We start from the raw sequence: 15239 nt of genomic DNA, 5'->3' as shown, positions 1-15239 counted from the left end.
TCTCTATATTGGACTTTATATGTAATAATTATTTTCTTATTCATAAAGTCATTAATTTGGCATTCCATCAACAGTATTTCTAAGTGGATGATGTATTAGGTATTGAAAATTATAAAAGAAGAACGTGGGGACAAATGGCTAATTATAACATCAACAAATTGTTAAATCTGCAAATGTCAGAGTACTACTCTACTTTCATTTAAGATTAATTGTATGCTTTATTGAAAATCTTATTGAAAAGGAAATTTATTGGGCGCCTGGGTGGCTCAGTGGGTTAAGCCGCTGCCTTCGGCTCAGGTCATGATCTCAGGGTCCTGGGATCGAATCCCGCATCGGGCTCTCCGCTCAGTGGGGAGCCTGCTTCCTCCTCTCTCGCTCTGCCTGCCTCTCTGCCTACTTGTGATCTCTCTCTGTCAAATAAATAAATAAAATCTTAAAAAAAAAAAAAAGGAAAGGAAATTTATTTACATTTATATTTGCAAAAGGTCTGGCCCACATAACAATCAATAGTTCTTGAGATTCTAATTTCACAGAACTGAGGTTAAAAGAAAGTAAATTTTAAAAAAGCTCCTTAATGGTAAAACCAGGAATGGTTTACTCTAAGGCCACTACCCTGTCTACCTTGTCACATGCTTAAAGATAGAGAAGTTGCTCAGAAACTGTTTAGTATAATGTTGAACTTTTATTTTTTAATTTGTATTTATTTTTTTAAAGGTTTTATTTATTTTACAGAGACAGAGAGAGCACAAGCAGGAGGAATAGCAGAGGGAGAAGGAGAAGAGGCTCCCTTCTGAGCAGAGAGGCCAATGTGGGGCTCGATCCCAGGATTCTGGGATCATGACCTGAGCCAAAGGCAGATACTTAAGTGATTGAGCCACCCAGGTGCCACAGTGTTGAACTTTTAGAAATGATTGTTACCTTGCAGCAAGTTAACTGTATAGCTACATAAAGTTGGCAAATAGTCCCTGAGAAAAGGGATGGCAACAGCTTTAAAATTATAGATTAGTTCTATTCTGAGGTAGAGGAATCCATTACTAATTACTGTCCATTACTATGTGATTTCTAAACATCTTGGACTCTGAAGATATATCTAATTTTATTCACACGTGAGTATGTGAATGCTCAGAAGGTATGGTACAATGTACTGTGATACAATATGTTGTCTGAATTCTTAATGGTGAATATTTTGTGAGTTTGTAGGTTTTTGTGGCATTCTTCTTCAATGTTCTTCATAAGCAACTGCCTTCTGCGTTGAAAACACAAAATCTTTAAGGGCCTTTAAAAGTGAAAAGTAATAATCATATCTTTCTGGACTACTAAGGATGATGCTTTTTTAAACCACTTTTCATTTAGTGATAAACAAACAACTTTAATTCCTGATGAAGTATTTGATGCAGTGAAAAGCAACATTATCACTTCTGTTAACTTCAGTAAGAATCAGCTATGTGAAATTCCTAAAAGGTGAGAATCGTTCATGATGTCATTGCTGTTAAGTTGTGACTCATTTCAGTTGTGTTTGTATCTCAGTGACACGAATAATGATTTTTCATGTTTTTTTAATTTAAAACATATGTAGGGTTTTTTTCATTATTGATATTTGAGGGATTTAACAAGTTAGAATTAAGTATTCTCTGAGACATTAACATCAGTTCTGAGAGGTATATAAGTTTTTTAAAATTTGATTTCTTTTCCTTTTATATTTTAAACATGGAAAATAGGTATTAGAATTATTAAAAGTATAAATTTTTCCATGTAATGAAATACTAGAGGAAAAGTTTTAAGATACTATCCAAAGCCAGGTACATGTGGATTAATAGGAGTTTTTATTTTGGGCTGTATGTTAATGAATTGCTAAGCCACTGAATTTTTCACTGATAGTAAAAGCAATAAAAAACAGATAATCCTGTGAATATTTTCCTCCTAGAAAAGGATTCTTTACTATCAAATACTAGAAGTCATGTGCATTGTACTTGTACTGTTCAATATGTCTTTGTTGATATTAGTTATGGCAAATCTTTAGGTTATGAGAGAAAATAAGTTTAGTATGATATGGAACTTTTAAAATGATTGTTATCTTGCAGTAAACTATATACCCAAAGAAAGCTGACAAGTAAAGCAACATTAGGGCAGACAGAATAGATAAAGAACTTGAACAATGGACTCAATTGCTTCTATCTGTAACCCAGATCAGTGAGCTTTGTGGCTTTCAACAGGCTAACTAGCTGCTCTTAGTTTCCCTACCTATGATGTAAAGATACTAGAGTACATATTTTATGAGAATTAAATTAAATGACAATATCCACACAGAGCATTTAACCAGTACCTGCACTTAGTAAGCACTTAAGTACTTAAAAAAAAAAAAAAAGGTGATTGGGAATATAAAATTTGACTGTCAAAAACATTTTTTCGATGTTTAAAATTTTTAAATAAACAAAATTTAACTTGCTTTCTGTTTTGCAGGGCCTAGTTTGGAGAATATAGATCTTAAAAGTAAAATAACTTTGAGATTCCATAGCAAAAAGAGATCTATTTCATCTCCTCTCTTGTTTAAAGGACTCTGAGAATACTTGATAGAAGAACTGAACAGTTAGATTTGCTCTCAGGATACGTTTGCCTGGGGGATCCTGGGTCAAAACTGGGAATGAAGATGGAAGGAGTTAAAACACATCACCTTATTACTTACTTTTTCATTTTACCTTAACCTGGTAATTCATATGCAAAACAATATGGTATTCTGTTACTCCATATTTCATCATATTTTTGGCAATTTAGATGACCAAAGAGAGATAGTAAGGACATAACTTGATTTAGAGAGTTTCTGAGTAATTTTCCTTTAATTTTTTTTTCACAAGTCATACATTTCCTTATATGATTTCCTGATTGTGAAAATAATACTTACTCATAAAATTTTGGACAAAATCAAGGGACAGATCTTTTGTAGTCCTATTGCTATTCATGGCATGTTTTATTTCAAACTGTTTCCCCTTTAGAATTATATTTACAATTTGTATCTTAACTGGTTTATTTGTCCTAAGTGTTTTCCTATGTTGTAAACAATATTTTTAAAATATTGTTTATATTACAATATACAATATATATAATGTACTATATACTACAAGTTGATTATGGCAATAAATAAAACAAAACATACTGGTTTTTTTCAACCAGATTTCCAGAAGAATTACCTAAAGGAGTATGGCTCTCAATACATATATCAAAAAACTTTCCAAAAAAGTTTTATCAGTTACATATCCAAACTCATCTTTCTTTAGCACAGCAGTTGATAGTCTTTCTTTCATATGGTTTCATTTCTTGGCAAATCATATCTAACATTTCTTGTTCTTTTAGTTAATAACATGCTTTAAAATCACTAAGGTTGAGTAGACTTACTTAGCAATAGTTAAGTCTTCTCTTTAAGTCTTTGACTTAAGTTGTTTAGTCATGACACTTACCAAACCTAGGAATTAACTTAGTATTCTCTTGAAGTCATGATTAATCTAATGATAATTTGGACAAAAAATACTATACTTTAATAATGTTGACATATCATAGTTAAAAAACTTTCTGAAGTACTCAGATACAGAGAATATTATACTAAAAAAAACCTATTATAGAATACAAACTGATTGAAATTGTGAGAAAAGTAAAAGTTATAGAAAATCTTAACTTGCAAAAATAATATAGGATTTTTTCCTCCTATTGTTTGCTTGTAGTTTTGAAGGTCTGACAGTGAATTCAAGAGCTAACATTTTTAAATTACTTTTGTTTCAGAATTGTGGAACTGAAAGAAATGGTTTCTGATGTCAATCTCAGTTTTAATAAGCTTTCCTTTATATCCTTGGAATTATGTATGCTTCAAAAATTGACTTTTTTAGATCTCAGGTATTTATTGATGTTACTGCTTCACTTTTTCATTATAACTTGTCTTTGAGTTTTGCCTAACATTTACTGTTCCCTCATATTTCCTAAGTAAGTGTGGAAATTACTCTTTAGTTTATTAATTACGTCTTAGGACAAATCTAAAATTAAGCATTTAGGAAAGCTTTTAATCAAGTATCTGTCATTTGTAGGCAGTTTGTAAGTTAAATAAGAAATAATTCTTTAAAATAGTAGAGCATATTAACACATTCTTTAAATTCATGCTTAAGCAAAATTACAAATAACCCATGGAAAATGTTTGTTTCCTGTTTTTCCTTTTCTGAAAATAAATAGCATAAAACTGTCAAAAATCCTGTGCTAGCATAGAGGATAGCACGGCTTCTCTTAAGAAGAACCTATTTGGGGCTCCTGGGTGGCTCAGTGGGTTAAGCCGCTGCCTTCGGCTCAGGTCATGATCTCAGGGTGCTGGGATCGAGTCCCGCGTCCGGCTCTCTGCTCAGCAGGGAGCCTGCTTCCTTCTCTCTCTCTCTCTCTGCCTGCCTCTCAGTGTACTTGTAATTTCTCTCTGTCAAATAAATAAATAAAATCTTAAAAAAAAAAAAAAAGAAGAAGAACCTATTTGGGGCGCCTGGGTGGCTCAGTGGGTTAAGCCACTGCCTTTGGCTCAGGTCATGATCTCAGGGTCCTGGGATCGAGTCCCACATGGGGCTCTCTGCTCAGCAGGGAGCCTGCTTCCTCCTCTCTCTCTCTCTGCCTGCCTCTCCGACTACTTGTGATTTCTCTCTGTCAAATAAATAAATAAGATCTTAAAAAAAAAAAAAAAAGAAGAACCTATTTGGTTTCAAAATATTACAGTAAACATTCAAGGTCAGAAAGAAAGAAAAAGACCCCGAAGACTGACAACAAAAGGGAAGAAACTTTAACACTCTGCAGAAGTAATAGGAAGTTTAATTAAAAATGTCCTAAGTTCAAGTGACAGGACCAGAATTGCCACAGTTCTTAGAGGGTAATAATAAATGACTCAGAGGTAGATAGTCAAATATTTATTTGTTTGGGCTTTAAGTCTTTATTTGTAAGCTATAGCTCTATTATCTCCACTTCCTACTCATGTATAATTACTAGGTGTGCTTTTAGTTTATTTCAGCGGTAGTTCTTCTTGATCTGCTCAAGCAATAGGTAAATAACAATAAGCTGAATTATATCTGAGGATTTTTCTACCTATAGACGCTTTTTAATTTTTTTTGGCTTTTGGGATTAAAGCAAATCTACTAATACTCTGCTCCTTTTAAATGTAGAATTGCTTCTGTTTTGGGGTGGCAGTTACACTGGCAAAGCAGTGTAAAACCATATTGTAGGTCAGTATTAATGGAGAGGAGAGAATGGATTAATGCACTCATTACTGCTCTCTTTATTTTTGTCCCATTCTTTAGGGGGTGTGTGTGTATGCCATTGTTTATAGTTTTAGGTTTCTAAGTGAGTAATGTACACTTTTGTTTATTTTATTTTATTTTTTTTTTAATTTATTTGACAGAGAGGGAGAGAGCACAAGTAGGGGAGTAGCAGAGGGAGAGGGAGAAGCAGGCTCCCCACTGAGCAGAGAGCCTGATGCACGGCTTGATCCCAGGACCCTGAGATCATGACCTGAGCCGAAGGGAGTCGCTCTACTGACTGAGCCACCCCGGCGTTTCTAACGTACACTTTTTTCCTGATACCAGTAGATATATAAGACTCTAGGGAAAGGATAGAAACCAGCAGTAGGGTATTTGGTACAGCTTAATAAAGACATTAGCTGTACAGGGAAAAGAAAAAAACATAGGTGTAGAAAGTATGACTAACATATTAGTAGGCTTGACTTCTGAACACAAAAATATTTAGAGAAAATTACCCAGTTGTAAGAGGTAATAACTGTCTAGTTGAATATAATTTTCTCACAATATTTTCTATTATAAGTAATTAAATAGGCTCTAGAATCCTTCCGCCTTCTTGTTGTTAACCTTTCTTTTAACATTGTTCCCAGATCCTTCTAACAATAAATGAGATTCTGTTTACACCCATGCTTCATTCTAAGAATCTTAAAAAATACATGCATTGGGCAAATTGAAATTTTAAACTTAGGGGAGAAATGGACTTACTTAATATCTGCAGTAGAAAGCCCCAAATTTCTAAATATATAGAATCGTATCACTTCCCTCTTTTATTATTTTTTTCCATAAAATTTTACAGTTCTGCTTAGAGTAGAATTTCATGTCTGTATGCAAGATACATGTATTAAACACCAATCAAATATTTGTGGAATCAAACAATGTGGCATGATTTCAAGGGCCCTATCTGTGAGACATATTTCTGAGATCAGTTTGAAAGAAATAGTAATTAGTTCACAATGTTTTGCCCTATTAAATGTATTACTAAAGAGTTGGTTGCTTTATAGGTTGTGTATTGTCTGCCTTTTTTTTTAAATTTTAAAGATTTTATTTATTTATTTGACAGATAGAGATCACAAGTAGACAGAGAGGCAGGCAGAGAGAGAGGAGGGAGCAGGTTCCCCGCCGAGCAGAGAGCCGGACACAGGGCTCCATCCCTGGACCCTGGGATCATGACCTGAGCCAAAGGCAGAGGCTTTTAACCCACTGAGCCACGCAGGCGCCCTATAGGTTGTGTATTGGTATTAGGATTTGGCACACTAATCAAATAACTGAGGCAGTTGACTGATTCAGAATTCTCAGGACTCAGCCTTAATGAGATCAGATCAAGGACCAACAGAGCTATGTAATTTTTTTGTCTGATCAACACTTTATTTTTTAAGATTTTTAAAATTTTTTTATTTTTTAGGATTTTATTTATTTACTTTGAGAGACAGCATGCATCAGAGAGAGAGTACCACCGGAGGGAAGGGGCAGAGGGAGAGGGAGAAGCAGACTCCCTGATGAGCAGGGAGCCTGATGCGTTGTGAGACTCGATCTCAGGACCCTGGGATCATGACCTGAGCCAAAGACAAATGTTGAACCAATTGAGTCACCCAGGCACCCTGATCAACACTTTAATTATAAATTAAAATTATACGTATTTTCAAACTTTGTAAATCATCTTTTTCTTTTCAATTTAGGAACAATTTTTTAAATTCTTTGCCTGAAGAAATGGAATCACTGATAAGACTACAAACAATTAATCTATCCTTTAACAGGTGAGAGGCAGAACAGACTAATCTATGACTAAGGATTTTTATGTAGAGAATTTGAAGGACTTAGAGAATACACCTAAAAGAGCCAAATAAAAAAGCCCCATGTGTTTACTTTATTTAAATATCCAGGTTTATTTTCACAGCTGATATCCAGTAGACTTTTTGTTCCTTTTAACAATTTTAAGAAACTTGTAGCCAAATAGGAAGACAGATATGTAAATAAGTAATGAGGATTGCTGTAGTGAAAATGTTGTGCATAGGTAAAAGTGTTTCCTGAGATTGCCTGAAGGCAGAGGAGACAGCATTGCAACTAAGACTTAAAAATGCGGTATCAGCCAGACACTCAGGAACAGGGCATCCCGGGCGGAGCAACTGGTGTGTACTAAGGCACAAACATAAGAGCATGGTGTGTTTGGGACAGCTCAAGAAGTTTTCTATGGCTTGGGCTATAAAGGAGGTGGGGAATAAAGGAACAGGAAGAACAAATGAATTTGGGCATGTGAGCAGTAGTGAGTCCTGTCAGAGCTTTGTATGCCAACTGATAGATTTTATTCCTCAGTCTGAAGATGCTGCTAATAATTAGGAGTCCCTAGTATTTATTTGGGACTTATTAATCTGCTGACACAGGACTAAGTGCATATATTATCTCATTTAATCCTCACAAAATGTGGTTTTCTATCATTATGAGGATTAGAAGTTAAGGAAATCATCCTGAGTGTCTATAAAATTTCTCCATGTATGTATTTTTCCTTAGTTCGCTTTTACTTCTTGTGAGACAGGATTACTACCAGTATATTAAGTAAATATTAGATATTTATGTTTTGCTAAGGTTCATATAAATACAACATTATAGATCTGGGGTTTGAGCCCTGGTGGCTTGCCTCCAGTGGTTGGGCTCTTAACAACTATATCATTTGTTTTGTATAATGCACTTTGATTCTGGTAACAATCTAAATATTAATAGCTAACGTTTGTTTACTGTATTCCAGTTGAAATATAATCATTCAGTTCTTATAACAAGTGTGTAAGTTTAGTACCATTATTATTCCTCATTTGCAGTTAAGGAAGCTAAGGCAGAGTGATGTGTCTAAAATATTGCCTATCTAAATTTCTATTCTGTCTGCTTCATTATTGCTAGTGATTTTTCAAGTGTAGGTTATATCATTGTTGTCATTATTTAAAAATATATACACTTCTCAGATCTCTGCTAATTTTTATTTGCGAACTGAACTGTCAGTTCTCTGTTGGTCTAGTGAGTGGTCAATCACATTGTCAAGTAATGTCTTAGGGAAGATAGCAAAAGCTAACCCTAACTTCTGTGTCAGCAGGTGAGCTACATCTTTTTGAATTACCTTATTCATGCATTGGTGGGAAGAAGAGGAAGGACTGCTTTGGGGCAGTGTGGTCCCTCTGTACTCCTAGTTATTAACTCTCCAGTCACTCTGGAACTTCAGAGCTGTCTTGAATTTATGCTTGCTACTGATTTTATCTATTTATCTTTCCTCCCTTCTTCCTTCCTCTCTTCTTCCCTCCCTCCTTTCTTCTTTCTTTCCTTTCTTCCTTCTACATCAAGGCAGCAAAAGAAGGGCAGTATAGGAAAGTAAAAAGGCCACAGCTATAAATCTCTCCTTCAGCTCATCCCTGGTCTTTTCTAGTCCGTACCACAGTTCATCTCACACTGAAACCATGCCAGCCTCTGTCCCCCAAAGATCCTCAGTAATGTTGCATTAATTGCTGATACTGCTCTGAGAGCAGTCAGCCTTCCCTTCTTTTTTGTGACATCTTCAGTCTTGCTTTGGATGAGCAAGCAGCAGTCCATGTTAGTCATCTTTTCACAAACCAAAAATGCACACATTTTGAAGCTTCCATCAACGTAAAATACAACTTTCTAATATTTACTTAATATATTGGTAGTAATTCTGTTTCATAAGAAGTAAAAGCAAACTAAGGAAGAATACCTGCATGGGGACATTTTATATAGAATCTCAGGAGGATTTCCTTGTCTATTAAATGTGAAAAGAAAAATATAGGAGAATTTACTCTAACCTTTTGTTGCATTTGCACAATTAATAGAAAATGTTACAAGTCTATGTAGTTAACATATATTTCAAGGTTTCTAAAATCAGTTTATTTTCTTAAAATTTGAATACAACACTTAAACCAAATATAAAATAAATTACCCTAAAGGAAACTATATCATGGTATCAAACTTAAGATCATCTATTTGAAGGAATGATTTTTGCCTTCATCCCAATATAGTTAGGTATTCTGTTCATATTTTAATAGGTTCAAAATACTACCTGAAGTTCTGTATCACATCCCCACACTTGAAACAATTTTGATTAGTAACAATCAGGTTGGATCTGTAGACCCTCAGAAAATGAAGGCAATGGAAAATCTGATGACATTGGATCTTCAAAATAATGACCTCCTACAAATTCCACCAGAGCTTGGTAATTGTGTGACCTTAAGGTAACTACACCATTCTACTAAGTGTTTCCATTTATTTGATCAATTCATAAGTTGTTTCTTTTCTCTTGTTGAGGTACTCTCACATTAAAGTTGAATTAAAAAATTTAATGTTGTGTTAAAAATAACAGGTAGCAAAATCCAGAATCCCAATTCCATTTTTCAAGTTTTACCAAATAATATATTTTCAAGTTTTGTTTGTATAGTATAATATATGTATACATACAATAACTGCTTTTGGATACTTTTGTCATCACTGTGTATGTGTATAACTTGAAACTCCACTGCAAAAAAATGTCAGGGAAATATAAACTCCCCAGTTATGCATACAAAGTTTTTAAAAATCTGATTACAGACTATCACCATTTATTTCAAGGCCAGCATGGTCTTTCTTATTCTTTCCGTTGACTGTTACCTTAGCCTCAAATGCCTCTACCCTGCTTTTATCAGTTATCATCCTAAATATCATCTTTGAAAACCTTCCCTCTTCTCCAAGCAGAGTTAGTCCCTCCATCTGATTTTCCATCCTGCTTTGTTTGGACTCATTTGTATCATTTCTTTTTCCTCCTTTAGAAAAGAGTTGTTGTGCCTAGAACACAGAAAGCACTCAATAAGTGCTTGTTAAACGGATATAAAGAGAGTTTAAGATGTTGATAGAAAGCCAAGTACTTAAGCAGAATGTGTCAAAAGGAATTTAATTATTGAAAACTATATATGAGGGGCATACTTTACTAGGGCAGCACTGACATCTGCTTTGGTGCCTCATATTAGTGAATTTTAAGAGGCAAATACAGTTTGTTCTTGTTATTTGCAGTAGTTATATTTTATAAAGTTTTAGTGAATACTGAACCATTATTGCTAGGGGAAGTATAAAGTTAGGCTCTTTCGAGATTCTGATCACCTTTCATGAACTAGTCAATATGGAACCTTGTTAAATGTGTTTTTCTATATTTCATATTATTTATTCATTAACATTAAACTATGGCCAAACAACACTATAATTCATGTCTGAATGAAGCTTGTCTGGTATATATGTTTTCTCAGAAAGGCACACAACAGCCTTCTTGCGTTTAGGAAAAGTAGACAACACTTCAGCACTACACTTGCAGGCCGTTTTAAACAGTGACATCACCAACACAAAGTACAAAAATGCAAAAACTGTTCCATGACTAAGTAGACCACAGAAAGGACACTTGATTACAGTGGGAGAACTGACACAAGAAGGGAGATATCACCTTTCTGACCTCAGCTGAGAATGTGCCAAGTGATTGACTCAAATTTTTTGCTCTGTGCATATCCAAAAATGACCTCGAAAGTGCCCTGTGTATTGATTTTGGGGTTAATAATAATTTTTAGTGGAAGGCAAATTAGCACATACGGAGGCTGTGAATAATGAGGATTGACTGTAATTCATTCCTTTTTATAAATTAAGAAAATCAACCTTCAAAAGAATCCCCACAGCCCATGGAAATATTGAAGATATCATTTAGATCTGTTGTATAATATGGTATGAATCCTTTGGCTTTTGTTGATACAAACACTTACATTATTAAAAATTAAAATAAAAGTCTCTTTATCTTATAATTTATTTTACTAATTTTATAAAGAAACAAGTCAACCAGTCCTCAAATATTAATTGAACCTCATTTTAGAACATGCAAATAGATTTTCTGTGTGTATCTGGTCAAGGGAGGTAGAGAGCAGGGATTTGTCAGTGTTTGCCATGGTGGAGGGGGCATATTTTGATTACATTATAGCCCTTGGTATACTGATAAATATGCTCATTCTAGTGTATAAATATAATTCGACCATGTATTGTATGGTCATTATAAGATTGAGGAGAAGATGGGTAAAATGGTGGCTCACAGCTCCTCAGTTTAACAGCGGGATGATCTTGGGACATGTCTATCTGTCTTCTCTGAACTTATATTTCCTTATCTACTAAATAGGAATATCAGTGGTGTCTACATCCATAGGATTGTTAAGATAATTGAGAGAGTCAGTGAATATAAATTACTCAACACAATATCTTTCCTATAACAAGTATTCAATTAATGTGGTTTGAATTATTATTGTAGTTCTAATTCCAACTATTGAAATGCTTTGATTTGAAAAGGGACAAATAGAGAAAAATACACAGATTTAATTATAAAATTGCAAATGAAATTAGAAGAAAAGCCTCCCTAATGGAAAATGTTATAATTCTTAATTCTCTCTTTTGTCTAGAACACTACTACTAGATGGAAATCCATTCCGTGTTCCTCGAGCAGCCATATTAATGAAAGGAACAGCTGCTATTCTGGAATATTTGAGAGACCGGATTCCTACTTAAATTGAGAGTTGGTTTTATATCTTGGTTATGTTAATTCTTAGATTTCTTACATTGATAAATAACATTTTTCTAAGGTATTGTGCATTCGTAATGATGATAGCCACATACAGTGTTCATGCATTTATTCTGAAAGTTTTGCATAAGATTTATCCTACTTTCATTCCTTATAAGATAGGAAACAGTTTCTTCAGAAGTGGATTTTTATTTAAGTTAGTTTGATATTTTTATAATGATAAAGCATTTTTGTAGAAGTGGGATTTTTCCCACCTTTTCTGTTTGTGTTACATTTAATGTGACCAGTTGATTTGAATATGATAATCTAATTTCTACCTTTTTGTTAGATAGAAAATTGAATTGAATTTTATTTAAAACTGTTCTTTGGCATTTTAAAAAAAAAGGCTTTTCCTTACCCATGATAAGACTTCTGTGATTTGGTTGGTCTTGGTATAAGTTTTAAATTAACAGTCACTATCTTTTTGTTTTAATCTAGTTGCTTTTGTTTTAATCTAGTTGAAATTTTCTTGTCTAGCCTTTTCCCCACATTTTATGAAACCATTTTTTCATAATTTCTAATGTAACAGAAATGTTACATGTGGTGTAGTTATTGGTAGAGGAAGCAGTAAAAGTATTGTTTAAATTACTCTCACAGTTTTGAATTTAAAACTTGACAAGTTTTTATAAAATAATTTCTTACTCTTAAGTTTCCATACAGTTACCTACTACTTGTAGATTTAAGAAATTTGAAGGAGTTGGATCTGCATATTTTTCCTTCAGAGTGCATTTAAAATACCTTTTGTTCTTCTTTACAAAAGTACTGAAGAACTTATTTTAATTCTATAAATATCAGCAACAAAAAATAACTAATAACATATACCATATAGAAATCTTTGAAATTTCTTAGTAACTTACTAAGCAGATATTTGTTTACATTATCTACTCTGTTGGTGTGTTCTAATCCAGATTTGTGCTTTTTTTTTTTTTTTTTTTTAATTTCCAGGGCCTTACTTTTCAAATTTACTTCTAATCTTCATATAAGACTAAACTTGTAGTCATATGGAAACTTTCTAAAGGGGAATTTACTACAGGTTAACTTAATTTAATAAAAAGAAAATAGAAATATTTCTGTTTACACCAAAAATGTCAGAGGTAGGCTGATCAGTCATTATAAAACTTACCATGTGATTCTGTTAAGTAGCCCATCAGTAGAGTGTATGTTAATTTATATAGATAGGTAGGTAGCTAGCTTTTGGGTGATTGAAGCATGCTCATATGATGAAAAAGTGCATTGCTAATAAAAATACAACATGTTTATAATATTTCCAGTATTGATTATAATGGTTGTTTTGGCTTAAAAAAAAAAAAAAAAACCTTTTCATACTACAACTCTGTTGCTAAGAAATCTGCTTCAATATTAAACAAAAGACACTTTACAATAAGGTGACATTTTATTATTTATACAATAAAGAGACTTTTATGTTATTCAAAACACATTTTTAAATACTGAAAAAGTTGAGTACACCAAAGCCGAAAAATGGCTCTGCTATACACTGCACAGCATTATTTTAGTCCCTGTATTTTGTATCTGTACAGAAAGCATCTTCAAAATGCATTCTAATCACATTGTACACCTTTACCAATTAGTGTCAATACATAAAATAAACTGGAGAGTACAGCTTGCATTTGCAAATTAACTGACAAAGTAATTAATTTCACTGATTCAGTAAATTTAAAATATAGATTCATAGGACTCCTTTGCACATAAAATGAAGCAGCTTTCAAGGTCATTATGGTGTCATACTGCAAAAAAAACCATTAAGTACATTCACAATCTATGTTAATAAAGTAGTAAATATGTCTTCATTCAGTTTTTATTTACATCAATATGTAGTTCAACTAAAAAGTACTGTTAATTGTGATACATTTTTTTAGCACATACAAAAATGACAACTTTTTATATATAATTGAAGCTCAAAATCACAATTATCTCAAAATATTAATTACAATACAGCCATTTCAATTAAACATGTCATGATTTAATTTTTTTTATAAAATGGTAAAATTTTTTACTAAAGTAAGCAATTTATTTTGAATTGGCTAGAGTTCAACCATGTAGAAAACCTTAAATGTTAAGAGTTGTTTCTTGCCCCCTCCCTCCCAAATTTGTATACAGCCACCTAGGCTAGCAAAGAGACAGAAAAGGCCCCAATTTATAAAGATTAAGCCTCTTTTGCTATACTGCTGTGGCTTGTTGTTTCTTCCATAAAAGCTTTACAAGGGGAGTGTCAATAAACTATGCAATGAAATGCATGCATTAATATACAGTATGTCTATGTAAAATGTTAGTGTTTACCAGTGCACATTAAAATGTTCACAAAGACTGCAAAAGAAGTCATAGAGTAGCATTTATAAGATATACCAGTTGCAAACTGTGAACGTGAAAACTACTTGATAACATAATGAAATTTCTTTGAGAACAGATCCCAATTCAAGTTCTTTCTCTGGCTAAAGGAGTTCTAGTTACTTGGCCTTAAGATGTCACTGTTGTCCTGCACATATGGTAGTGAAGTCAGATGTTGAAAAAGAATGAGTCTAGAAGACTGTCTTCATCTTACTAAAATAGTGGCCCGATGTTGCATCACTACATAGGAATTTTTCTTTAAGAAGAGTGAAATATTTCACTGACTGAATTATATGATCTCAAAGGAAAAATGGATAATTTGTATGTATGCATATGGGTTTAGCATATGAAAAATATTAATATAAATAGGTGGAATTAGAACGTCTTTACACAGGAATAAAAAGATTGAGTTTGCCCCCCCCAATAGCTAAGATCCAAAGTAATTAATTGTCAGTTACTTTAGGAATGAAAGAACAATTTTCATGGATACTTAAAAAGTCTAAAAACCTAGTACCTAATATCCTTTTACTTATAATTCTTTATAGACCAATTAAAAATCTATCACTGTCTATTTAGAATTGCTGCTCTTAATACTTCTTCTCTGAGTAGAAAGAGACCATATTTCATATTATGGTTTACTTATATACAGCTGAGGGGGCTGCTGTTGGATGGTTAAAAAGTGGGGAAAAATGAAACTACAGCACCAACAACCTTACTTTTATAAGGTTATTGGAGGTGGTCTTTGAAATTTATAAACAATTTAGTAGATTCACCTCTGATTTTTTAACTAGGAAAAAATTACTCCTTATATGAAGACAATGCCATTGTCCTTAAGCTTCCTTTAGTCCCTTCTACACACTGAGTCCAAAAAGAAACTTGACTGGCTTTGAGACAAAAATATCCAGCTTATCTGCCTATCAGTTATCTTTTTCTTCATTCCAAACAGAAAACAGTAAGGCTAGCGCTTTCAAGGAGAAAAATGC

At 33.3% G+C, this 15239-nt stretch overlaps 1 protein-coding gene across 7 annotated transcripts in view; it reads left to right on the top strand.

Moving 5' to 3' along the window:
• The window catches only part of LRRC40 (leucine rich repeat containing 40), a 57150-nt gene that overhangs the window by 36108 nt on the left and 5803 nt on the right, over positions 1 to 15239 (top strand). For 4 of the 7 annotated variants that reach the window (XR_014300097.1, XR_014300098.1, XR_014300099.1 and 1 more), the window contains exons 11-15: positions 1354 to 1461; positions 3772 to 3882; positions 6983 to 7060; positions 9344 to 9529; positions 11753 to 11865. Coding sequence is in view for 4 of the 7 variants with exons in the window: in XM_082688816.1 (XP_082544942.1) it covers positions 1354 to 1461; positions 3772 to 3882; positions 6983 to 7060; positions 9344 to 9529; positions 11753 to 11858 (589 nt within the window). In the remaining 3 variants the exon portion in view is untranslated. Of the gene's footprint in view, positions 1 to 1353; positions 1462 to 3771; positions 3883 to 6982; positions 7061 to 9343; positions 9530 to 11752; positions 13175 to 15239 lie in introns of those variants that run through there. The other 3 variants (XM_082688815.1, XM_082688818.1, XM_082688817.1) reach the window with 2 other exon arrangements.

This window comes from Mustela nivalis (assembly GCF_964662115.1).
Source record: "Mustela nivalis genome assembly, chromosome: 10".
In the NCBI taxonomy this organism is placed as follows: Eukaryota; Metazoa; Chordata; class Mammalia; order Carnivora; family Mustelidae; genus Mustela; species Mustela nivalis.
The sequence above is the reverse complement of the archived record's forward strand: the minus strand, read 5'-3'. Positions and strand labels throughout refer to the sequence as shown.